At 40.4% G+C, this 26,312-nt stretch overlaps 1 protein-coding gene across 3 annotated transcripts in view; it reads right to left on the bottom strand.

Annotated features, from left to right (window-relative positions):
* The window catches only part of LOC116252727 (retrovirus-related Pol polyprotein from transposon RE1), a 47,958-nt gene extending 28,141 nt beyond the window's left edge, over nt 1-19,817 (bottom strand). The window contains exons 1-4 of one of the 3 annotated variants that reach the window (XM_031627204.2): nt 19,538-19,801; nt 19,238-19,450; nt 15,905-16,000; nt 9,199-9,290 (exon numbers count right to left, since the gene is read on the bottom strand). In XM_031627204.2, coding sequence (XP_031483064.1) covers nt 9,199-9,290; nt 15,905-16,000; nt 19,238-19,450; nt 19,538-19,618 — 482 coding nt within the window. In that variant the 5' untranslated portion in view covers nt 19,619-19,801. The other 2 variants (XM_050077266.1, XM_050077267.1) reach the window with 2 other exon arrangements.
* Between the last annotated feature and the right edge of the window lie 6,495 nt (nt 19,818-26,312).

Below are 26,312 nucleotides of genomic sequence, written 5' to 3'. Positions count from 1 at the left end.
AGTTGGACCATTCATTGTTCATCAAGAAAGGATCAAGAGGTACAATTGTGCTAATGGTGTATGTTAATGATATTGTTTTGACAAGTGAATATGAGCAGGAGGTAGCACTAGCAAAGGAATTTCTACAAAGACACTTTGTTACTAAGGATCTTGGCTAACTACGGTATTTTTGAAGTTGCTCGTAGTAATGAAGGTGTGGTGTTATCACAGAGTGTAGAAACACGTACCACAAGAAGAGAGCAGAGAAAGAACACACAATATACGTGGAAAACCTCAGAAAGAGGTGAAAAACCACGGGGAAGCTCTGACCTAAGGGCAAACCGCAACCCTAGGAGAGAGAAAATTATATTCACTTAATTCAACACTTACACATAAGTGACAATATATAGAGGGAGAGAGGAGAAGCCGCCTAGGGTACCGAGCCCGCCTCGGTACCCGCACCCCATAGAACCGGGTCTAGATATGGACCCGGTTCCCACAACAACATATTCTAACACTCCCCCTCAAGCTTGGCATACATGTCAAACATGCCAAGCTTGCTAACATTCTTTTCGAATGAAGAAGTACAAAGCCCTTTAGTTAGGACGTCTGCAACTTGATCTTCAGACTTCATATATGGCAGAATCAGCTTCTTTGAGTCAATGCGTTCCCGGATAAAATGACGGTCAATCTCCACATGTTTGGTCCTGTCATGTAGAACTGGATTATTGGCAAGGTTAATCGCAGACTTGTTGTCACAGTACATCTTCATTTTATCTCTCAGTTCCACACCAATATCAGTTAAAAGAATCTTCAGCCACAGCATCTCTGTAACCCCCATTGCAACAGCCCTGTACTCAGCCTCAGCACTAGACCTCGAACAAACTTCTTGCCTCTTACTTCTCCAAACAACTAGGTTACCTCCAAGAAAGATATAATACCCTGTAGTGGACCTCCTTGTGTCAGTACAACCTACCCAATCTGCATCTGAGTAGCCCTCAATAGTAAGTTTGTCTTGTCGAGTATACAACAGTCCTTTTCCTGGGTCATTCTTTAGATATCCCAACACTCTTTCTGCACTCTTCCAGTGACAATCCGTGGGAGCATGCATAAATTGACTTAGTACATTTACCGCATACGTGATATCCGGGCGAGTTAGAGTAAGATAGATAAGCTTACCTACTAGCCTCTGATATCGCCCTTTTCCTTCCTCATCCAGAATAGTGCCTGTCTTGATACTTATCTTAGTCCCCGACTCCATAGGAGTAAGATAGGACCTACAACCAAGTTTACCTGTCTCCTTTAGTAAGTCAAGAGTGTACTTCCTTTGATTCATAACCAGCCCTGTCTCTGATCGAGCAATCTCTATCCCCAGAAAGTATCTCAGCTTACCCAGATCCTTGAGGTCGAATTCTTTAGCTAATCTCTCCTTCATCTTTCTGTTTTCTTCTTCGTCACTGCCAGTGACAATCATATCATCAACGTAGACAAGGAGAAGACTCACCAGACCATCTCTCTGCTTTATGAATAGGGTATGATCTCCATTTCCTTGCTTGTACCCAGTAGACTTCATAACGATCCTTAGTCTCTCAAACCAAGCTCTAGGCGACTGCTTCAAGCCATACAAAGCTTTCTTGAGGTGACAACATTTTCCCTCTTGAACATACCCGGGAGGCATGCTCATATAGACTTCTTCCTCCAGATGGCCGTTCAAGAACGCATTTTTAACATCAAGCTGGTCCATGCGCCACATCAAGCTGGTCCATGCGTCACTTCCTGTGCACAGCAAGAGCAAGAATAACCCTCACGGTCTTCAACTTTGCAACAGGAGCAAAGGTCTCAAGATAGTCGATCCCATACTTCTGGCTGAACCCCTTTGCAACCAGACGAGCTTTATATCGATCTACAGTGCCATCAGGTTTGTACTTCACGTTGTAAACCCACTTAGAGCCAACTAAATGTGTCCCTTTAGGGATATCAACAACTTCCCATGTTTTGTTCTTAGCTAACGCACCCATCTCCTCCGTCATAGCATGTAACCACTTGGGATCATCCTTAGCATCATCCACCGACCTGGGAATAACAACTTTGGATAAGGTTGTGATAAAACATTTGTAATTTGTACTGAGCTTAGCATAAGAAACAAATCTTTGAATAGGGTGAGAAGTACATGACCTGGTGCCTTTGCGCAAAGCAATGGGGAGCTCTTCATTCGATGGACTTGGGTCATCCGGGGAGATCACAGGATTGGGATTGGTTCTATGCTCATCACCAACATCTTCCACTGTAGCTTTCTCCTTTCTGACATAGACCTGGCCAAACAAGTGATCCCGGGCAACAGTGGGCTGAGCATCCACCGTGACCCCTTCCATATGACTGCCCTTCTCATTACTGACCGTGACCGTGTCAATCACACTGGGACTAACCTTGTAATCCAAAAACTCCATAAACTGAATCAGCTGATTAGAGGAATACTCTTCCCCTTTGTTCCCAAGACACTCCCCCTGAAGAGGATTCACCGGAAAATACGACTCATGTTCATGAAATGTGACATCCCTCGAAACATACACTTTGGAAGTAGTGGGATCCACACATTTGTACCCCTTCTGAGTGGAAGAGTACCCCAAGAAAACTCCTTTAATAGACCGGGGATCAAGTTTTTTGAGAGTAGGGCTATGATTATGCACAAAACAACTGCACCCAAAGACACGAGGAGTAAGAGGCCACGGATTCTGAGTGGGCCACAGGGTAGAATAAGGAGACTGACCATCCAACACCCTAGTAGGCATACGGTTAATGAGGTGTGCACTAGTGAGAAGTGCATCACCCCAATACCGCTTCGGGACATGACGTTGGAACATAATGGCCCGGGTAACATTCAAAAGATGACGATTTTTACGTTCAGCTATACCATTTTGAGGAGGGGTATAACTACAAGAGGTTTCATGAACAATTCCCTTGCCTTTCAAGAAATCATCAAGGGATTGAGAGACATATTCCCTTGCATTATCCGTACGGAAAGCTTGAACAGTTGTATGGAATTGAGTCTCAACAAAGGCAACAAAGTTTTCCACAACTGTTGGAACCTCACTACGTTCTCGCAACAAGTACACGAACGTACATCTAGAGTAATCATCAATAAGCGTCAAAAAATAGTGACAACCACCACACGTGGGTACTCCAGAAGGACCCCAAACATCGGAATGAACTAAGGCAAACGGATGAGTGGTTTTATTCAATGAAATAGGGTACGAAGCCCTGACATGTTTAGCCAATTGACACACTTCACAAGCGAAGGAGTCAATGGAGACAGAAGCAAACAAATGAGGAAACAACTTCTTTATTAACTGGAATGGGAGATGTCCAAGACGCTCGTGCCATCGCAGAACCGTAGATCTATCGTTCACACCAGACAAGTGACCACTCGTGGCAGAAATCAATGCTGAAGCAACTTGCACCGGCAATCTGTAGAGCCCATCAGTAACCGAACCAATCCCAATCTTCTTCTCCGTCACCAAGTCCTGCAGGGAACAGTGATCAGCAGAGAAAATCAGACTACAGTTTAATTCTTTAGTAATACTGCTGACAGAGAGTAAGTTCACAAGAATATTTGGAACATGCAGGGCATTGTGGAGACGGTATTTGTTCAACAGGGACAAGCTCCCTTTCCCAGCCACAGAGATAGAAGACCCATCTGCCATAGACACGCGTTGCTTGCCAGAGGAAAGTTGATATTCTTGAAAGAGTTTAGAGTCCCCTGTCATGTGGTGAGTGGCTTCACTATCAACAATCCAATCACCAAGAGAAGGGTTACCTTGATCAGTCGAGGCAACGAGGGCTTGGTCTAGCTGAGCCCCTTCAGACGTGGAGGACTCCTCAGGGGTAGTAGATAGGCGGCTGATGTACGCCTGTAGCTCCTTAAGTTGAGCAGGGGACAGCTTGGACTTTGCACCACTAGAAGTATTGCTCTGACTGGAATCAGACACAGAAGGGCTACGCTTGCCAGAGGGAGGACGACCTCTGACCAGTCTCTTCTCGGGATGAAGATCCCAACAGAAATCCACCGAATGCCCCAACTTGTTGCAATGAGTGCAATGCCGGGCAGGACGCTGCCCAGTCCCTGAGGCACGGCTGACAAAGGCAGAAGGGCCATGACCGGTGTCAAGATGCATCACCTGGCGACGTTGTTCTTCAGACTCAACTCGAGCATATACTTCCTCTATCCCCGGAATCTCATCACCATTAAGAATCTGGCTACGAATAGACTCAAATTCATCCCGCAGGCCTCCCAGAAACAGAAACGTACGGTCCATCCATTCCTTTTCCCAATAGAGGGAATGATCTGAACCGCACTTCCACTCATCAGTCACATGATAATCTAGCTCCTCCCATTTGGTCTTCAGGGCAGCATAGAAGGCAGCAACAGACAAATCACCCTGTGTCAGGGAGTAAATACTGCGTTTAATCTGATAGGTGCGCAGATGTCTCTTCTTGCGACCATACATCTTCGCAAGCACAGTCCACATATCAAAAGAGGTCGGCTTCCGCAGAATGAGGGGCTGGATATCGGAGGACACAGAGCTGATAATCCATACCTTCACTTGGCTGTCCTCCAACGCCCACGTTGGCCATTGAGGGTCAGATTTGATGGGCGCAGGTTTGTCGCCAGTGATGTAAGAGAGACGCCCACGGCTAGTAATCCCAATCTCGAGAGCGGCAGACCAAGATCGGTAATTGTCCTTGGTCAGACGGATGGAGGTGACCTGGATCGGCACGTTCTCAGTCTTGGAGGCGCTGCCCGCGTCAAGAATGGCATCTTTTTGAGTCCCCATCGTTTCTGCCATCACAAACACGCACACAGCAACAAGAGGCACAGCGGCGAGAACGAGGCAGGAGCGACGAGAAGGCAGGAGACGACGGCAGGGTAGGGCAGCGCTGGGAACGACGACGGCGGTGTTCCTGGGTGGCGGAAAAACAAAAACGACGGCGGCGCTGCTGGGAACGGCAACGGAGGCGGCACAAGAACGGCGGAAAAAACACTACTTGCCCACCAACGATCTCACACGCGGTGGCTCTGATACCATGTAGAAACACGTACCACAAGAAGAGAGCAGAGAAAGAACACACAATATACGTGGAAAACCTCAGAAAGAGGTGAAAAACCACGGGGAAGCTCTGACCTACGGGCAAACCGCAACCCTAGGAGAGAGAAAATTATATTCACTTAATTAACACTTACACATAAGTGACAATATATAGAGGGAGAGAGGAGAAGCTGCCTAGGGTACCGAGCCCGCCTAGGGTACCGAGCCCGCCTCGGCACCCGCGCCCCATAGAACCGGGTCCAGATATGGACCCGGTTCCCACAACAACATATTCTAACACAGAGGAAGTATGTTCTTGATCTTTTACAGGACATAGGGATGCGAGGAGTTAAACCTGTAACTCTTCCTATGAACCCACGGGTACATCTATATGATGATGACCAATGTTGTGAGAAGCGTACGCTTCACACAAAAAAAGTGCGACTCAAAGCGTTTTTAGAAAAAACGCTTTGAGGCAGAGGTGTGAGGCGCACATGTCCCTGAAGCATGCGCCTCTACTAAATGAGGCATACGCCTCCATCAATGGTGCGCTCCATGTTTGAGGTGCACGCCTCAAGTCTGTTTAGTTTTTTAATTTAAAAAAATTAAAAATTAAATAAAATTAGTAAGGGGGTTTCACACGTGGCCCTAATTAAACTCTGTTATACCCTAAATTCCCTTTCCTCAATCCCAAATCACTGCACGCCTACGAAATTGAAGATTTCTCTCCCTAATTGAACTCTTTATACCCTAAATTCTCTTTCCTCAATCCCAAATCACTGCACGCCTACGAAATTGAAGATTTCTCTCCACCCTTTTGTTCTTCTTTCTGCTGCATGAGTTAGGCTATCGTCTAGCGACCATGTTGCCGGCGAACGGGACTGGCGAGGACTCTGACTCCAGGCAGTGAAGTCGTTTTCCTTCTCCGAGACCAACGGCAGATTCTTAGCTACGGCAGCATCACCGATCTTAAGGGCATACAAGAGGAAGTTCTTCATTTGGTTAGACATCGACGAGATCAGGGTCAACTTACCACCCTCCCCTCCGATTGCATCTACTTTCAGGTGGTGATCATCACGGCTTGACGTCGCCTAATCTTTTTACCTTACAAAATGAAACCGTGAACTCAAACTTTTTATTTCACGTGTTCATATATTGCGAGGACGTGTATCAAGTATGGTGGTCCTCCTCCCACGTTGCCATGTTTTGCAAGTATTGTTAGTTTATTATGTGTTCATTTATTTTCTTCATTACGTGTTCATGTATGGTTAATACCAAATGTTATCATAAATTCATAATCATTTTCTGAATCGAATCCAAAAAGCTTATGATTCAGGAAATAAGCTGAATCAGAATCGTTTAAAATTTAGCCGAAAGAATAAGATTTCTACAAAAGATAAAAAATAGTTAAAAATGTAAACACTTTATCGAAGTGGTCACAATACTCAGCAACAATAATTTAATGAAAACAGGAAAAAATGTTGTGAAAGATGAAGGCACTAACTTTATTCGGACCTTCTCACTCCTTCTCTCTCTTTCAAAATGTTTATAATTGCATCTTTAACTTATTATATTTTCTTTCAAATTTTTTACGTGCATTAGTTCATGCTGTTTTTTGTGCTTCATGGTAGCGATGTTCAATCATTTACCGAATCAATTGAAGAATATTTATTACATTATTTTGTTTTATATAAACAAATATAGAAACATCAAAAATTTACTTTAGCACAAATTATCTTTTTTATTATATATATTTTTGTGGATGTTTTTTTGCTTTTTGTCTTTATTTTCTAAATTAAACATGTTCTCCTTTTGGAAGAGCTGCTTAGCATTGTAGTCATTTTTATCAGTTTTATTGTTATTTTTATGAATATTACATAATTCACAAATTTGTCGGTGAAGCTTACGCTTCAATTAACGTCTCGCTTCACCTCGCCTCATGAGAGGTTCAACGCCTCGCCTCGCTTTATCGCCTTTTACAACATTGATGATGACTCCGAAGAGGTAGCTTCACGATCCTACATATCGTTGATTGGTAAGCTTTTTTATGTGATAGTAACTCGGCCAGATATTAGCTTTATTGTGAGAAAACTAAGCCAATTCATAGAAAGACCAAAAAAAGTCACATTGGGATGCAGCTATGATGATTGTCAAGTATTTAAAGTCCTTCCCTGGCAAAGGCCTTTTCTTAAAAAAAGTACATCTTTTGATGTTGAAAGCTTATAGTGATGCAGATTATGCAAGTTTACTTGATGACAGGAAATCTACCACGGGGTTTTGTGTGTTTGTAGGAGGAAATCCCATATCCAGGAAGAGTAAGAAACAAAATATTGTTTCTAAGTCCAGTGCGGAGTCGGAGTATCGCGCTATGGCTCAAACTGCTGCCAAAATGACTTGGTCTAGATCCTTACTTAAGAGCCTTGGTATTTCTACTTCTATACCTATGAAAATCTTTTGTGTAACCGGGCTACCACCTCTATTGCAAATAATCATGTATTTTCATAAGATGACAAAACACATTGAAGTAGATTGTCATTACATCCATGACATGGTTCAAGGGAGAATCATCTCCACCATACATATAACCTCAAAAGATCAAGCAACTAATATCTTTACTAACTATTGTGGAGTTTTCTAGATGTTGTGACAAGTTGAGCATGATTAACATTTATGTTCCAGCTTGAGGGGGAGTGTTGAATAACATTTATGTTAGGTGGTGTTTTGAATATTTAATAGTTTTAGGAACAACTCTTTATTAATAATTGTTTTAGTCTTGGAGTTATTTTGTAATTTGTTGGTTTCACCCTAATTCTCGTTTAACATGAGATTAGGCAGATTAATGAGTATCTAATTGGTTTCTCTCTCTCTCTACCTCTTCTCTTCTCCCTTCTGGCCTCTCTCTATCTAATTCACAAATTTGTCCGTGAAGCTTACGCTTCAATTAACGTCTCGCTTCACCTTGCCTCATGAGAGGTTCAACGCCTCGCCTCGCTTTATCGCCTTTTACAACATTGATGATGACTCCGAAGAGGTAGCTTCACGATCCTACATATCGTTGATTGGTAAGCTTTTTTATGTGATAGTAACTCGGCCAAATATTAGCTTTATTGTGAGAAAACTAAGCCAATTCATAGAAAGACCAAAAAAAGTCACATTAGGATGCAGCTATGATGATTGTCAAGTATTTAAAGTCCTTCCCTGGCAAAGGCCTTTTCTTAAAAAAAGTACATCTTTTGATGTTGAAGCTTATAGTGATGCAAATTATGCAAGTTTACTTGATGACAGGAAATCTACCACGGGGTTTTGTGTGTTTGTAGGAGGAAATCCCATATCCTGGAAGAGTACAAAACAAAATGTTGTTTCTAAGTCCAGTGTGGAGTCGGAGTATCGCGCTATGGCTCAAACTGCTGCCAAAATGACTTGGTCTAGATCCTTACTTGAGAGCCTTGGTATTTCTACTTCTATACCTATGAAAATGTTTTGTGTAACCGGGCTACCACCTCTATTGCAAATAATCATGTATTTTCATAAGATGACAAAACACATTGAAGTAGATTGTCATTACATCCATGACATGGTTCAAGGGAGAATCATCTCCACCATACATATAACCTCAAAAGATCAAGCAACTAATATCTTTACTAACTATTGTGGAGTTTTCTAGATGTTGTGACAAGCTGAGCATGATTAACATTTATGTTCCAGCTTGAGGGGGAGTGTTGAATAATATTTATGTTAGGTGGTGTTTTGAATATTTAATAGTTTTAGGAACAACTCTTTATTAATAATTGTTTTAATCTTGGACTTATTTTGTAATTTGTTGGTTTCACCCTAATTCTCGTTTAACATGAGATTAGGCAGATTAATGAGTATCTAATTGGTTTCTCTCTCTCTCTACCTCTTCTCTTCTCCCTTCTGGCCTCACACAACAGATCACAAGTCTTGGACCAGCCCGAAAAGCCTAAACTGCATCAACATATCTCTGTGTATATGTATGTGTGTGTGTGTGTGTGTGCGCATATATGCATGGGTTTGTCTATAAGCATGACATATCAGCACTGGCAAGTTCACAATGGATCTATCAATGTAAGGCTTTCAAGAAAACAAAAATGAGAGATAGAATGCTCATACAAACCTTCGTGGGCTATAAGAAATGTGAATCAGAATCCTCTCTATTGGGTTGCACTCTTTGTGAAATGGTGAGGCAGCAGAAACTGCTTTGGCTGTCTGCAAAAGAAAATATCAATTGAGTAACTGGAAGAAGGAAAACCATTTCAACGAATGTCTGGCAATTGTCTCACCAAAATCTAGTAAAGAAAAGGGCAAACCGACTATTGATTATATTGTAAATTAAGCTGAAAATCAATTTTTTAGACCTGAACCAATATAAAGATGTCATCATATTCAGAACACAAAATTATTCATTATAAACATCTTTTGTTGCTTCTTCAAAAATATGTAAATGAAACACTAGCATTAGGTTCTTAGTTCATTTCTACAGCAGAGATCACATGTGTTTGATATAGAAAATGTAATATAAGCTGGCAGACACTATAACATGTTCCAAGAATGTGACATCTTTGGTAATGTGAAGACGACCAGTGGCGAGACATTTATAACCTTTTTTAGTGGAAGAATACCCAAGAAAGATGCCCTTAATAGATTTGGGATCAAGTTTCTTCACATTGGGGCTGTGGTTATGTATGAAACACACACATCCAAAGACTCGAGGAGGAAGATGAAAAGGTTGACTACTCCCTGGAAGCATAGAGTAGGGAGTACGACCCTTTAGCACACGACTAGGCATGCGATTAATCAAGTAGACACTAGTAAGGATTGCATCACCCCAATAGTATTTTGGGAGATTTCTTTGGAACAGTATGGCTCGGGTGACATTGAGCAACTGACGATTTTTCCTCTCAGCAACCCCATTTTGAGGGGGGGTATAACTACAGGATGTCTCATGAACAATCCCCCTCTTTCGAAAGAATTCTTCAACAGTGAGACACAGATATTCACGAGCATTATCAGACCGAAAAGTCTTGACAGAATTTCCATATTGGTTTTCGACTAGGAGGATGAAAGTTTCAATAATGTGAGGCACCTCACTACGATCTTTCAACAAATACACAAAGGTACACCTTGAATAATCATCTATAAAAGTTATAAAGTATTGAAAACCACCACGAGAATGAATGCCCGAAGGCCCCCACACATCAGAATGAACCAAGGAGAAAGCTTTATTAGAACGACTATTCGAAATTGGATAAGAAGCTCTAACATGCTTCGCAAACTGACACACATCACATGATAACATGGAAATGTTTAAACTAGAACATAGTTCAGGGAACAAATGTTTCAAAATCCCGAATGGGAGATGACCAAGGCGTTCATGCCAAAACAAAAATAACTGACGACACTCTTCCTCCTTCTTCTCTGTTCTGCTGACTGCTGACATAAGAGCTGTGACAACGCGTATAGGAAGCCGATACAGCCCATCAGACACCAAACCAATCCCAATCCTCTTCCCTGTCACCAAGTCCTGCAAAACACAACGTTTTTCAGAAAATATAAGCTCACACTTCAGTTCCTTGGTAATCTTACTAACAGATAACAAATTTAAGGGAAGATGGGGAACATGTAAGGCATCATGAACTAAAAAATTATTTAACAAGGAAAGACTCCCTTTCCCTGCCACAGAAGTAAAGGAACCATCAGCAAGGGACACACGTTCCTTTCCCGATGATAGCTTGTAGTCATGGAAAAGCTTGGGGTTGCCAGTCATGTGATGAGTGGCACCGCTGTCAACAATCCATTCACCCATATAAGAAGTACCTTCTCCCCCTGAAACAGCCAATGCCTGATTGATCTTCACCTCCTCTGGTGTATCTGCCTGACCAACATCAATCTTGCTCAAATATGCTCGTAGCTCACGAATCTGTTCTGCAGAAATAGAACCTTTCCCATCACTCAGACTTGTTGCAGACGATACAGGCTTCTTCCCACTAGAAGACCTCCCCCTACTATCCTTCTTCTCTGGATACAGGTCCCAACAAAAATCCCTAGTATGACCAAGTTTTTTGCAATGTGTACATTTTCGGGAAGAACGAGGAGTTCCCACAGGGGCACGGCTAACATAGGCAGACTGTTCTTCCCCCTTTTGTCCACTAGAAAGCAACCTTCTCTGTTCTTCAGCTTCAACACGGGAATAGACATCTTCAATACTAAATGATTCGTCAGAGTTAAGAATCTGACTCCTTATATTTTCAAAGTCATCATTCAGTCCGGATAAGAAAAGGAATACCCTGTTTTCCCATTTATCAGTCATGTACTGCATCTGGTCGTGAGGACACCTCCATGGAATATCAGAGTGATAGTCAAGGTCCTCCCACTTAGATTTTAATGCTGCATAAAAGTCTGCAACCGAGAGAGCACCTTGTCGCAGGGAATACACATCCTTCATAAGTTGATACACACGAACTTTCCTTTTCTTTTGGCCATACATCTGCTCCAAAATAATCCACATATCCCTTGCAGTCTTCTTACGAAGAATGAGGGGTTGGATATCCGGGGACACTGAATTGACAATCCAGGTTTTGACCTGGTTGTCTTCAAGAAACCATGTATCCCAAGCCAGACTATCTGCAGCAGGTTCAACCTTTCTCCCATTCACATAGGCAATGCGTCCTCGCCCAGCAATCCCCATGGTAATCGCAGCAGACCATCGGGAATAGTTCTCCTTGGTAAGTTGAATGGTGGTAACTTGAACCGGTACATGATCAGTCCGCGCAGACACAACATCAGGTAGATTAGTATTGACTGAAGAAGAAGACGAGTCAACCATGATCACCTGGTAGAAGTGGCTGCCAAAGAACACACACAGCAGTAACCTAGAGAAGAGGTGAGATGACGCAGTCGGGGATCAACGGCGAAAGCGGCGGGAGCAGCGGAAGCAGCAGGACGCGGCGGAAGCAGAGGGTGGCGCTTGGCAGCACGCGCCGAGAACAGGCGACGGCGTCGACGTCGGTGGTCGGACGGCGGCGTCGGCAGAGGCGTCAGCAGAAACGTTGGCGTCAGCAGTCACGACACCAGCGACGCAGCAGCGGCGGTCACAGCCACGGTGGGGCAGCGACGGAGGCAGTCACGCGGCCACGGTGCGGCGACAGCGGCGGCACAGCAAGGGCAGCGGCGGCGGTGGTGGTAGCGACGACGACGGTGGTAGCGGCGGCGGCAGTCAGGGTTGGAACTTCACAACCATAGAAACAACAGATTTTGTTTTCTCCAAGTCCGACGGCTCTGATACCATGTAGAAACAAAATGTGCACGAGAGTAGAAGAAAGCACACAGATGTAACGTGGAAAACCCTCAACGCGAGGGAAGAAAAACCACGGGTGAGGAGGTCTGGTGCCCACTAGCCTCCAGACACTCCCTCTCTTCAAAACTTCATTAACTCAAAGATTAGGGTTTACAGAGATATAAGTAGTCCTAATTAGGACAAACCGGATCGGGTACGGATCCGGACCCGAACAACAAAACCCGTCAACAGTGTAGACCCACTTAGATCCAACCAAGTGAGCCGCCTCAGGAATCATTATAACTTCCCATGTCATGTTTCTTCTTAGGGCTTCCATCTCTTCTTGCATTGCATAAGTCCTCTTGTGATCACTTTGAGCTTCAGCAACATTCCTGGGAATCATAGCCAAAGAAAGAGAAGATACAAAACATTTGTAGTCCTTGCTCAGTCTAGAATATGAAACAAAGTTACCAATAGGATGTTGAGTACATGACCTGACACCCTTTCGCAGGGCGATGGGAAGCTCTTCACTTGCAATAACAGTCTGAATCTCTTCTTCAACAGTTTGCTTCTGAGCACGACTTGGGTCATCCAGGGAAGGACTAACTGGATTGGGAGCAGAATTCTTACCACCTGTCATCTCCTCAGTACAGACTCTTCGCCTAGAGTAAACTTGCCCAAACAGACGATTGCATTCCTCTCCTGCCCCAGTAGAACACTCTCCATTTTTCTCTTGTTCAAGCACCTCAATAGAAGGACCAATGGATTCACGCCTGTAGTCTAAAAAATCTGTAAACAGAATTTCCTGATTCGAAGAATACTCTTCCTTTGACATAGAATTCTCCCCCTGAAGAGGATTCTCACCAAAATAGGAAGCATGTTCAAGGAAAGTGACATCTTTGGTAACATAGGCACGACCAGTAGAAAGCTCCCGACACTTATACCCTTTTTGAGTGGGAGAATAACCTAGAAATACGCTCTTAATAGACCTTGGATCAAGCTTTTTAACGTGAGGACTATGATTGTGAATAAAGCAAACACAGTCAAAGACTCTTTGGTGGAAGAGAGAAAGGTTCACGACTCCCCGGTAACATAGAGTGAGGCGTCTGCCCATTCAACGCACGACTAGGCAAACGGTTTATAAGATACGCACTGGTCAACACAGCATCCCCCCAATACCTTTTTGGAACATGACGTTGAAAAAGAAGAGCTCGAGTCATATTCAATAACTGGCGATTCTTTCGTTCAGCAACTCCAATTTGAGGAGGAGTATAACTACACGAAGTCTCATGAACAATTCCCTTTTTTCGAAAGAAGCTATCAACAGACTGACACATATACTCACGAGCATTGTCAGATCGAAAGGTCTTAATAGATGCTCCATATTGAGTTTCCACATAAGCAATGAAAGTCTCTATGGCAGTAGGAACTTCACTACGGTCTTTCAACAAGTAGACAATAGTGTTACGAGAACAATCATCTATAAATGTGATAAAATACTGAAAACCATGATAAGAAGGAATCCCTGAAGGCCCCCACACATCAGAAGCTCTAACATGTTTGGTCAGGTGACAGACATCACAGGACACCATAATCATATCTAACCTGGAACATAAATCAAGAAACAGCTGTCTAAGAATTCCAAAAGGCAGGTGTCCAAGGCGCTCATGCCACCGTAGAAGCAATTGAAGGGACTCCTCTCTGTTCTTCGTTGCTTGGCTGACTGCCGTCATGAGAGCCTGAGCAGTACGCATAGGTAAGCGATATAGCCCGTCAGAAGTCAGACCAATCCCAATCCTCTTCCCTGTCACCAAGTCCTGCATAACACAGTGATCAGCAGAAAAAATTAGTTCGCAATTCAACTCTTTCGTAATCTTGCTAACCGACAAGAGGTTCAAGGGAAGATGGGGAACATGTAGGGCATTGTGGACAAAGAACTTGTTCAAAAGTGGGAGACTCCATTTCCCAGGCGCAGAGATAGAGGAACCATCAGCAAGAGAAACACGTTCCTTTCCTGACGAAAGCTTATACCCATGAAAGACTTTAGGATCGCCGGTCATGTGGTGAGTAGCGCCACTGTCGATGATCCACTCTCCCATAGGGGAATCCGCCATCACGTCGATCGAACACCCAAATTTATCCTGCAGTGACAAAGGGCAGCCGCGGCAATGGGGAGCACGCAGCAACTGGCGTGAGCAGAGGTGCTGGAACTTTGCAGCAGATCCCGCAAGAGAACAATGATGCAGGGAGTAGAGGCAGCGCTAGACGGAAAGGCAACACCAGGAAGCAGGTCGGGCGGCGGAAGACGTTGCTGGTCAGGCGGAGCAGGGAGCAGGTCGGGCGCCGATATCGACGGCGCAGAGGGCGACGGCAAGGAGGAAGGGGGGCGACAGCAAACGGCGGCAGCAATGGAAGGCACCACTGGAGAAGGGCCGACCCAGAAGGCGACAGTGCAAAGGACGACGGCAGGGAGCAGGTCGACGGCACGGCAGCAAGGGCGGTGACACCGGTGGCGGAGCCGGCAGCGGTGTCAGCAGCGTCGTCGGACGACGCAGCAGAAAGGTAATGGCGTCGGACACGGCGGTGACGACAGCGGCGGCGGATGAAGAAAACTCCACGATCACCAAAAAAGTCTCAATCTCGTGGGCTCTGATACCATCTAGAAACACGAGCACTGAGAAAAAGAATACGAGGAACATGATGTAACGTGGAAAAACCCTCAACAAGAGAAAAAAAACCACGGATGAGGAGGAGCTGGTTGCCCACTAGCCGCCAGACTCTCTCTCTCTTAAGATTTCATTAACCATAAGGATTACGGTTACACGACTTAAGTAATGCCCAGCAAGGACTATAAGATGGATCGGGTATGGATCCGGACCCGGTCCCGAGACCCGTCTAACATACTTCAACAAGTTGTAACATGTTCTGCAGCTTTAATGGTTTTTTATTTCGGCACCTCTTAATATGATCCTCTAGATACCTGTTTGTTTTACATCTAATTATGTGTAGCTTAAGGTATGATTACTTTCATTGTTCTCACTGTTGTTGCAATTTTAGAGTTGCTATTGGAGATATGCTTGTATGAAATTGGGCCATAAAACTTGGTCAACTTGTTATGCTACTTGTAATTTCTGGAGCATATTGGTAGGGTTTCTGTAACTCCCACTTTTACCATTTCTTTTAATATCTATTGCTGTCATATTTAATCAAATAACTAAAAAGTACTAGTAAACAAGAATGATGATTGAGCATGCAACTTGGAGATAATTTATCTTGTAAAAATCCAAGGTAGTTTGCCTTTCCCACTTAAACACAGAAAAAAGTTGCTTTAGGTAGAACTTATCCTGGACAATTTTCACATTGAATATCTTCAGTAGGTAAATTATCTCCACATTCAAACATGCCTTTATATCCAACATGATGTTGGGATTACTGGATACAAATATACTGTCAGTTGTGGGTGATACTCTACAGATGTGAGACATGAAAACTACTTAGATTCAAAAAACCATGAAGTATTGAACTTTTTGAGTTGCCAAGAACATACCTGCCAAAGCTCTACACTTGATGCCTTGAATGAGCTTTCTCCAGCCCATACATATATACCAACCACATGAATACTGCCCAGAAGCATCTTGGAAACCTGCAGTCACATGCTTATTTATCTGAGAGAATTGTTCTTCTGTCTAACACCATTTCCATAATTAGAAGACCAAATACTGAGAAGCTGAGATGTGTGTGTGCGCGTGTGTGTGTATGTGTGTGTGAGTGAGTGTATATATATATATATATATCAAATACTGAGAATCTGAGGAGGGGTGTATGTAACTATATATATATATACTGCAATTTCTATATGGGAAAAGCTTAAGAACAATAGCCAATCTAAGGAAGCCCTTACCAGAAGGTCTATAGCACATGTATCTTTAAATTACTTCACAGAAAAATCCAATTGTACAAAATTCATGTACAAGGAAGAAAAACCAGGAACCACAAATACAGGTTGATGTGAAGCGCAGGTATACATTATTATCACATCAACACGGTAACTTCTCAATCTATGTGTGAGCCTCAAACATATATCTGATTGTCAAAACGCTGACCAGTCAGCTGACTTATCAAATCAGTCAGTTGAATCAATTATTGATGAACCTGTGTTTCAAACCAACAACTAGATAGTTAAACTACTCAATTACTAGTCGTTGGTCAGCCAACTAATCTATAACCTATAAATATACATGTGCATTCCTTGTATATATAAAGTATAAACATGTTTTCTATTTATGTCCATTGCATATTTGTTTATAGTCAATCGACTTGGACTTGAGTCAGACTGACAAGTGCAGGGTCATGAATAACATGTGTCTGACTATTGATTTTGACAACTTAGGGTACATTTTTAATAATTTGGGATTTTTGCAATAAAATAGCACAAGTTTGAGCCACAAACAACTTCATGCATCAATAGGAACATTTAAGAGTGACCTCAGAAGGCGCATGAGTGAGCTGACATCATTCTTTCACAATGTTACCAGAATCACCTAAAGTAGGAACTAGGAATCCTGATTCTTCAAAATTGAAACCAGAAACCATCGGCAATCCGATATTCTTAGCTATGGTTTTACTTTAAACTGGATACTCAGTAATTATGTAGAGTCATATATACATACATACATATATATATATATATATATACATATATATATATATATATATATACATACATATATATATATATATATATATAGAGAGAGAGAGAGAGAGAGAGCTGACATCATTCTTTCACAATGTTACCAGAATCACCTAAAGTAGGAACTAGGAATCCTGATTCTTCAAAATTGAAACCAGAAACCATCGGCAATCCGATTCTTAGCTATGGTTTTACTTTAAATTGGATACTCAGTAATTATGTAGAGTCATATATATATATATATATATATATATATTACCACATCATCATTTATTTTCTCAGATTTCTATCAACAAGGTTCTTCTTTAGTACTTATCGTGTATTTAACAAATCTGAAGAAAATCTATGAGATCAAAACATTAAAGAAAAATGAGCTGCAAAATATGAGTTTCCCACTTTTTCACAAAAATATTGATAAAGATTTGAAATAGTTTCTAACATTTGATAAGGAATAAAAAAATGGAAATCAAAGTTGTTCAAGTACATAAGAAAAGCATTTTTTAGTGAAAACTAGTATGATATTATTGCAATAATACTGTCAAAAATTCACAAATCTTGCCACTTTTTCTTTCATTAGTTTTGCAGACATAGTGAAAATTCAATGTATAAATCAGGTAGTTATGAATGGAGAAAACCAAGACGTTCATTAACTCATTAAGTAAACTATACTCACTATATTGAATTTTCACAATCTTCTTTTTTTTTAAAATCCTGCAACTTTAGCTTTTTTGAGTCCCCCTGTATGGTTCGATTCATAAAAACTATTTCAGGTTCTCATAGAAGCTGGAAGAGCCATTTTGGGACTAGATTTCACGTCTCTCTCTCTGTAGATCTATATGTGTATGTGTGTGTGTGTGAATCTTAACATTTTATGTGATCCAACACCAACTTTTAGATAATTCACTATGTTGGTTCCCACTTGTTTCCTACTTCCCTGTTCCTGAGCATCCAAAATTTTGAAATAATTGCTTCCTAATTCAAATGCCTGTACTGCTTCCTGTTTTCAGTTCCCTCTCTAGCAGCTGTGATTTTACTAGGTAGGTCTGACAAACCATATGTTCTATTATACTACGTTCTGCTCTTGCAAGCCTTTCCTCACCCAACATCCAAATGATGGAGTTAATAGGTACCAAGATTATTTGGTGTGTCTGCTGTAAGCTTCTTACAAGAACAACTTGCTCATAATCATGTAAACATGGTGTTGCTTCTATGATCAGCATGACAATAAGTTGTATGCCTTATGTATCCTTTGGATCCACTTTGTTGATCGGTTTATTTTTGCAACCACTTGATTTTTCACCATGAAAGCACTTCATATTTTTATCCAAGAAAGCCATTGTACGAAGCTAATCTGTGAACCTATTTAATTTCTTATGGTGGGAAGGTTTCTCAGCAGCTATTATTTTCCCCTTAAACTAATTTAGCTAGGAGAATGTAGAGGAGGGTGTATTCTTAGAAATAAACTAATTTAGCTAGGAGAATGTAGAGGAGGGCGTATTCTTAGAAACTTGATCCATGAACTGAGTTGTGTTGTGACTCCTTAAAAGGAATAAACTTAAAGGCCCTGAATTGGGCTGTGTTATGGACTGGAAAAACTATTTGACTACGTAGAATTCATGAACTACATACCCTGAAAATGGTTCTTTCAAGCACGACAACCTCGTCCAAATTTAAGCCAACCATCTACACAATTTGCTGTTTTGGACTCAAAGGAAGGACGAAAGACCAGAAAATTATGCCCTTGTTAATGAGATACCGAAAGATGCTTTTTTCCGTGTGGAAGGGATATATATAAATTCAAATTTTGAGACTGATTCTTATTGGTAGAAAAGGTGTCATCGATGCAGAAACAAATAAAGCAAAATAAAAGAATCGGAAGTTGAGTCGTTATGAGCAAAAAATGAATACCTATCAAGACTTGCATGTAGAGCAGATGCACAACTAGAGGGTTGAACAATTACGTGCACAGCAAGAACTAAAAATGTTAAACCGACATTTACATAACCATGAAAAGCGAAAAGAACATCGTGGAATAAAATAAGAGAAATCATCCTACCGTACTGCCCACTTGAAACATTCGACTCCAAGAACAGCGAAAAGATCAGTAGCAACCCAATTACGGAAAACAAAAACCAACTTATTACAAGGACGAAAAATCGAGCATGATTCTTATAGAGCCGTCTCACAGACCTGCCGGGCGTGCTCCGCGACCCACCCAATATCGATCTCCAACGAAGGCGCTGAGTCTTTTGGTGGTTTCCCCTTCGACGGCTTCCTTTTATCGGGCCCGCCCTCCAGAAGCGCGCAGGCTGGTTGTCCATGGTCGTTGGGAGGGGTCGGGATCAAACCAAACACGTAACCTCGATCTAAATCGGCATTGAGCTTGCCTACGGCAAGCCCTACCTGCGGAAGAAGTGATCCGTGTCATTTGAATGAGCGGAAAGTAAACCAAACAAAGCGAGTAGAGTTTTTGGTAGCACGACCCATCACCTGGACGGGAACGCCAGATTGAGAGAGTTGGGTTTCGAATGCGGTCAGATGCGACTCCTCCCCCGTCACAGTCTTCACCATCGTTGCTCAATTGGCGGCGGCCTCCCCGCGGATGATCGCGCGAGGAACGACGTCGAAGGAGACTCGAGTTACAGACGCCGTCCTCGGAGTCATGGGACTTCTACGACTTCTACAGTTAGGCGCTGTCGGAGCGTTAGCGGCGGAGCTGATTGGGTAGCGAGCATGTGGGTTGCTCCGCATGGAGACCCAGCCCGAGAGTAAAAGCTGTGAGACAAAATTACCAAGTCGCCAAGACGTTCTTGACTCCAAATGGGACCCTTCAGAAGCAATTTCCATGAATCTAAATCGTGTCGTGTGGCAATTTTACCACTGGTGGTTGTTTGACATCAAGAACATTATGAAAATGTATTATGAATTTGTCTCAGTAATAGAAGAAATTCACTAATCATTGCAACAAATGTTTCGTGAATCTGCTTCAAAATCGACAATCTTAAAATATGCTGTCAAACAACTCCTTAGAGCCTCTTTAATAACTTTTAATTTCTTATTGTTTCATGAACTTATCCTACTAATGGTTTTTCACTCGTCAACCTTATATTTCATATTTGAAGTTAGTTATAAAAAATGATTGATTGGTGCAGAATTTACAAAATCTCACGAATGTATGATAACAGCATATCTCAGATTTAGGGCTATCACTTCGCTTTATGAACTGTGTGGAAACATTACATTATTATCCTATTCATTTAATCTAAAAATTAATAAGATTCATTGAACAGTTTAAAAAGTGTTACATGAATATGCTTATACTTTTTGAGGCATATGAATGAAACAATAACAGTATGTTCATGTTCTCAAAAACCCCTTTATTATGGCTCATTTGGCAAATTAAACACTTAAAAACTATTCCCAAAAATTTGCTTAAAAAGTTGGAGCATATTCATGACATTTTTTAGGATATTTCGGGCCCAATTTTTCGGCCATATTCATGAAATAGTTACTTTGGCTTTGGGCAAAGCATACTTTTGCAAAACAAATTGTGTAGGCAAAGCACACACTCTAAGTGCTCACTTAGTGAATCAGCAACATGTACTTTTGGATGGTCCTGAGTATGTTTCAACATTTCAGTGCTAATGACGTACAATTATCATGTACACTGAAATGTGCTTTTGATCACTCCTCCAGTAGTAGCGAACCACTATGAGCCGGGTATAAGAAGCAAACAAAGCAAGTTCGCCTTACTTTTTTTTATCAATTCGATGAAGGGGCATAGTTAAAGTGGACAAAACAGACTCACATTTCAAGAACATTGTGAGGACATAGTATCCAGGGTGGTCTTGAAAGTGGGGTCATGGTTGTATTATGTTTGAAGAAGTAGACAATTTTTCTTGGATATCATTTTCTATGTTTGAATTAATGGAGACATGGACAGAACGGACGTTCGGACCCGAAGACATATACATTTGTAAACTGATCAAAAACCATCTTTACATTTGCAAACATTCCCTTTTCAGATATGGGTGCTTTTGGCTTACAAGTAAACATTGATCAAATGTTTGAAGATCTGAATCTGCGTCTTGGATAATTGTGGAAACAAGTTTAGTAGGTAGGGAAGCCAACGGATCTAAATTGAATTGAACATACTCTTAACTATTATCTGTTTTTTCAGATATTCACATATTTGGACTTGAATTCAGAGTCAAATGAGAATAAAGAAAAATCATATTTGAATCATAATTCAAAAAAATCTGAATTCTACATTTAAATTCACATATGAATCTGAATCCGATTTTTACACCAGATCCAGCTGACTTATAAAATGTGATGGTTGCAGGATATTTACTTGAAACTAAATCTGATCCAAAGTTGGATCCGAATTTGATCGGATGTTTATGTATGTCTGAATCTGATTAGACATCATTTCTTGAGTATGAAACCGATCTGATTGCTTTATTTTTTCATATCTGATTCTCTAAAAATGGTTCAATTGACATTCCAGCTTTGGCTAATGCATGGCAAATGAATGAAATTTAAAGATTTTTTGCTACGCTCAGAATTTGGGATTTGAGACAGAAAAATAAATCATGCATTAACGGGAACAAGATTCATGTAATGTTTAAATAAATCATGCTCCTCAAACTTGGCTCTTTTACTTCATCAAGGCCATTGGCTTCAACTTGACCGACGCCGAGCTTATATATCAAGATGCTTAAGTAATTATTTGCAATTTCATAAAAGTTAGGCAGTGACTTTCTTTTATTGTCAAGTTTATGCATGTATGGTGCATGTACACTTCGAAAAACATATGCTTGCTTGATATCAACGCCAAAGGCAACCGACACCTCTTCGTTTTCCTTAAATAACACCTCACGCCGCCCCTTCTCTGTGTGCACTCCCTGTGACTCCATTAAAAAGGACAAGAGGGGGTTCAATCCTTCTTTAAAAACAAGTTCGAATTTTATTTTGTTCAATTAAATTTCAAATTAGACTATAGTATAGTAAAGTTAATATAAAAAATATCTAAAGAACTACACAAATAAAGCTATTAAGCAGTTAATTATATTACAGATTTTAAATTGCATCTTTTATTTTTTTAGCAGAATTTATCACATTTCCTTTATATACATATATATATATATATATATATATATATAAAACCGATTTCAAAATTTTTAGATGTTGAATAGCTAAAATTAGAAGTATGTTACTAAAAAGCAATAGTGATGGGCACATTAGTGATTAATATATACATACATATATATATATATATATATATATATATATATATATATATATAGAGAGAGAGAGAGAGAGAGAGAGAGAGCTAAGAAGCTCTCATATACCAGACTTTAATGAGAATCATCTAAGCCATCAAGCGAGAGATCTAATGGTAGGCATTAAGTTACAATAATATAAATTAAGTTGTTTTTTCAAAAGTCAAAAACACTCTTTGTAATGCCCAACGTTTTTTTTTTTCCTTTTTGTTAATTATTACAAAATTGTTAATATGGGTACAATCTATAAATGGTAGATTTAATGACTGTTAAATATAGCTAAAACTGTCAATTATATCATAAAAGGGTGTAGTTATGAAAATAAATAAATGGGTTACTAAATGTATACCTGGTAAGAAAGAAGGTGTTGCTGGCCATGTATTAGCCTTATTTAACTCCATGATGCAGTATTTTAGGTTTCTATTTGCTGCAGCCATAGATGGAGGTTCCAGCAACTAGAAATTGGGGTAAAGTGAGAGCTAATTCTTGTTTTCCTGCATCTTGGGGTGAAGATCAAGAGCAAAGAGGGACTAGTCTACATGTCTGTCATCCGCATCTTGAATGATCAAAGAAACTAGGGAGCAGTGGGTCGAAACAAATGACTGTACAGTTGGAGTGATAGCCTTGCAAGCAAACGGAATTAGCTGTACCTTAGAGCAATAAGGTATGGGGATATTCAGATGTGTGTGCAACATGTAGTTCATGTCGGTTATGCTTATGAAATATAAATATATGAATGTAAATATGTCATGTGTATATGAGTAGGTCTAGAGTAAAAAGTAGGCTATCGGACTGAAATTGTTATTATGCATTACCCTAAAATGAAAGGATGAACATGATTATGGAATTGCTTCTGAAATTTAGATAATAATCAGATTTATTAAAGAAGCATGTTGCATGATCAGTCTTACGATAGATGGTGAATGTATGGGTGATGTGATGTGATGATATTTAAATTCCAAAAGTGCATATACTGATATTTTCCATAGCATGTGGCGCTTAATTGTAAATTCAGCAGGGAAAACTCTTGTTCCTATGATGGTCTGCGTATGTATGTATGTATATATATATTGAAATGCTTGTGTGTGTTTAGATGTACAGTGTATACTTATACATAGTCATATGTAGCTGTGTATTCCTATTGCGGGATGTGTGTCACGGTACTGAATATAAGCAAACCTGTAAATTAGTTATATACATGATATAAGTATGTTGTAATCTATTAATTAGTCTTATATATATGTGTATATATATATATATATATATATATATATATATATATATATATATATATATATATATATATATATATATATATATATATATATATATATATATATGTTATAAGTTGGCTGTAACCTGCTAGTTATCATTATGAATATGATGTTCCCACATAATAGATTTGGCAGCAGCTAAATCTAAGGAGTCATATTTTATAGGTCTCTTGTCTCTTACATGGACGGAGTGACAAGGGTCTCCTCATACGAAATATATATGTATATATATATATAGGTCTTCTTATTCAAAACTCTAATTATGACATCCCCTCTCTCCCACTTCACACCTCGGAACAACGCACTGTTCTTATAGAGTAGAGAGAAACGTGTTTCCGCATCTTCTTAATCTGAAATAAAATAGCTGAGGAGAGGAAAGGTTCCTTTTGGAGGGTACTCCCAGGAACGGATCTAGTGGAGATGGGGTGGGGCCTGTAGCTCAGAGAATTAGAGCACGTGGCTACGAACTACTGTGTCGGGGGTTTGAATCCCTCCTCGCCCACAACTGGCCTCAAAGGGGAAGGTCCCTTCCTTTATTATTTATTACCTCTGGGGGTAGGAAAATTGTGATCAGGATAGCGGACAATAGGTATAGAAACCATGAGATTGGAGGCAAGAACTGTTATTTTCTTCTTTTATCATTCAAACATTAAAAAAGAAGTGAAATATCTAATTTGAGAACCAAAACAGAATTTTGGTTAAACATAGATTGCCATTACTAGTGAAGAAAACATAAGTTCCAGCAGCGTACGTATAGTGTAATGAATACTGTAGACCCCTCATCAATTTGGTTGTTTCAATATGAGAAGGTTATTTAAAGAACAATATACTAAACTAAGAATGTAAGAACCCAAGGTGAGGATTTTAAAGATGAATGAATGGGTATATATATATATATATATATATATATAAGCGTATTTGATACTAGTGGATGCACATATACATGAATTGATAAAAAACTGTAAACAAACAAAAGTTGATAGTGTATACCTGATACGTATGATATAGTGGTTGTCCCTAATTATTGAGAATTGAAAGTAGTTAGATTGGTTTTGTGTTGAGAATGAGGCTTAAGGTTAGCTTTCGTGGGAGTTACTAAACTATGTATAGTAAGGGTAAACCCTCACATTTGAATGCATAGAAGAGAACATGAACTATGTTTTATGCAATGATACATGCGAGTGCGAGTACGAGCTTTTGTCTAGTGATTGGTTTTGTCCCGGGAGGTAGTGGTGCACATGAGCTTACTGTAGTCGCACACTCCTCCATCTGCACTGGACAGCCCATAGCGTATTGGGCAGCACAAGGGCCCGGGGTTTTGTTATAATTTTGTTTGGAGAGCAAGGCATCTCCTGGTCCTGCAACCCGGGTGCCTAGAGGGGCCAGTCTACCACTTCAAGCAACACAGATGGTTAGACCGTGTTACTACAACGACGATATGTGATATCTTAGGAGGCTTCATTTCAAGTTACCCTCGATCTGTTTGCATCGCCTAGGGAAGATATAGTTTGTGCTACCTGTGAGTTGTGCCCATAGGGTCTTCTGTTGTTTGCTGGTCACAATGACCATGATCACTGTTAATAGATCACCGTTGTAACTTTATAAACATATGAAGGTCATGTATACATCATTCATGATAATAAGATATAATTCTAAGGTGCATTAGTTGATGACTTATGGATGCCGATCATAAAGTCTTCATCTGGATTTGTTTGACATAATTATATACTTATTTTGGTTGACGATGTTTCATATATAGCTGAAAGTTGTCATACTAAGAGGAAATCTGACTCTTTTTTCTATCTTTACAGGTAATTCTCGAGAGATCGTAGCCTACATGATTGACATCTTCAGTGTTTGTGATGGACTGACATTGGCAATCTGGATACTGCATCGAATCTGGGCTTTGTGGATACTTTAGTTGCTAAGTGTTTTGTGTGAAGTCAGAAAGCGTGCCTCCTAAAAAAGTGTTGGATGTTTTGTTGGTGTTTGATATGTTTTACATTTTTGGTCATTACTCAAGTTTGCTTATAGTACCACTCAATGTTTGCTTCTGTTATTATCTATAAAAAAAAAGATGGTGTAAAAAACTTGGGTCGTGACACTCTTAAAAGGAAAAGAGAGGGAGAAAGAGTCAACAAATGATTTTTCTTAAGGGAAAATCCTCTCTATTTTAAAGGTATTCTTGATTCTTAAAATAAACAACTTATCTTCTATATTTGCAACTTAGTATGTACTATACGATCTCCTTGTAAATGACAGCTTAAATGATTCCCATCAAATCCAATATGCAAGGGGACTCTATAGAATTATCTAATCATCTAATTAGGGCTGATGCAAATGAACAGTTAGGGGAAAATGAGAAAAAGTGTAAACTAATATTATAGAACAAAAATGTTCATTACTTTTTCATCCTTGTTTCTTTCTTAACCATTCATCATGGACCTTACTAGATGGTTGGATGACTCCAAAAACCACAGTCACCACTCATTTTTCCTATATTATATATATATATATATATAGCCGGTTAAATCATAGCTGGAAAACTCACCAATTCGAGTCATGAGTCGCCCGAGTTGGCTAAGATTGTCCATTGAATGGGTCGCAAGTTAGGGTTTGTAGAGTCAGTTGGGATAAAAAAAAAGAGCTGACAAAGAGGAGATTGAGATGAACGAATCGAGAGCTCAGGCTTCACTAGTTGCTTGC

This window comes from Nymphaea colorata, chromosome 4, assembly GCF_008831285.2.
Source record: "Nymphaea colorata isolate Beijing-Zhang1983 chromosome 4, ASM883128v2, whole genome shotgun sequence".
NCBI classification, from domain to species: Eukaryota; Viridiplantae; Streptophyta; class Magnoliopsida; order Nymphaeales; family Nymphaeaceae; genus Nymphaea; species Nymphaea colorata.
The sequence above is the reverse complement of the archived record's forward strand: the minus strand, read 5'-3'. Positions and strand labels throughout refer to the sequence as shown.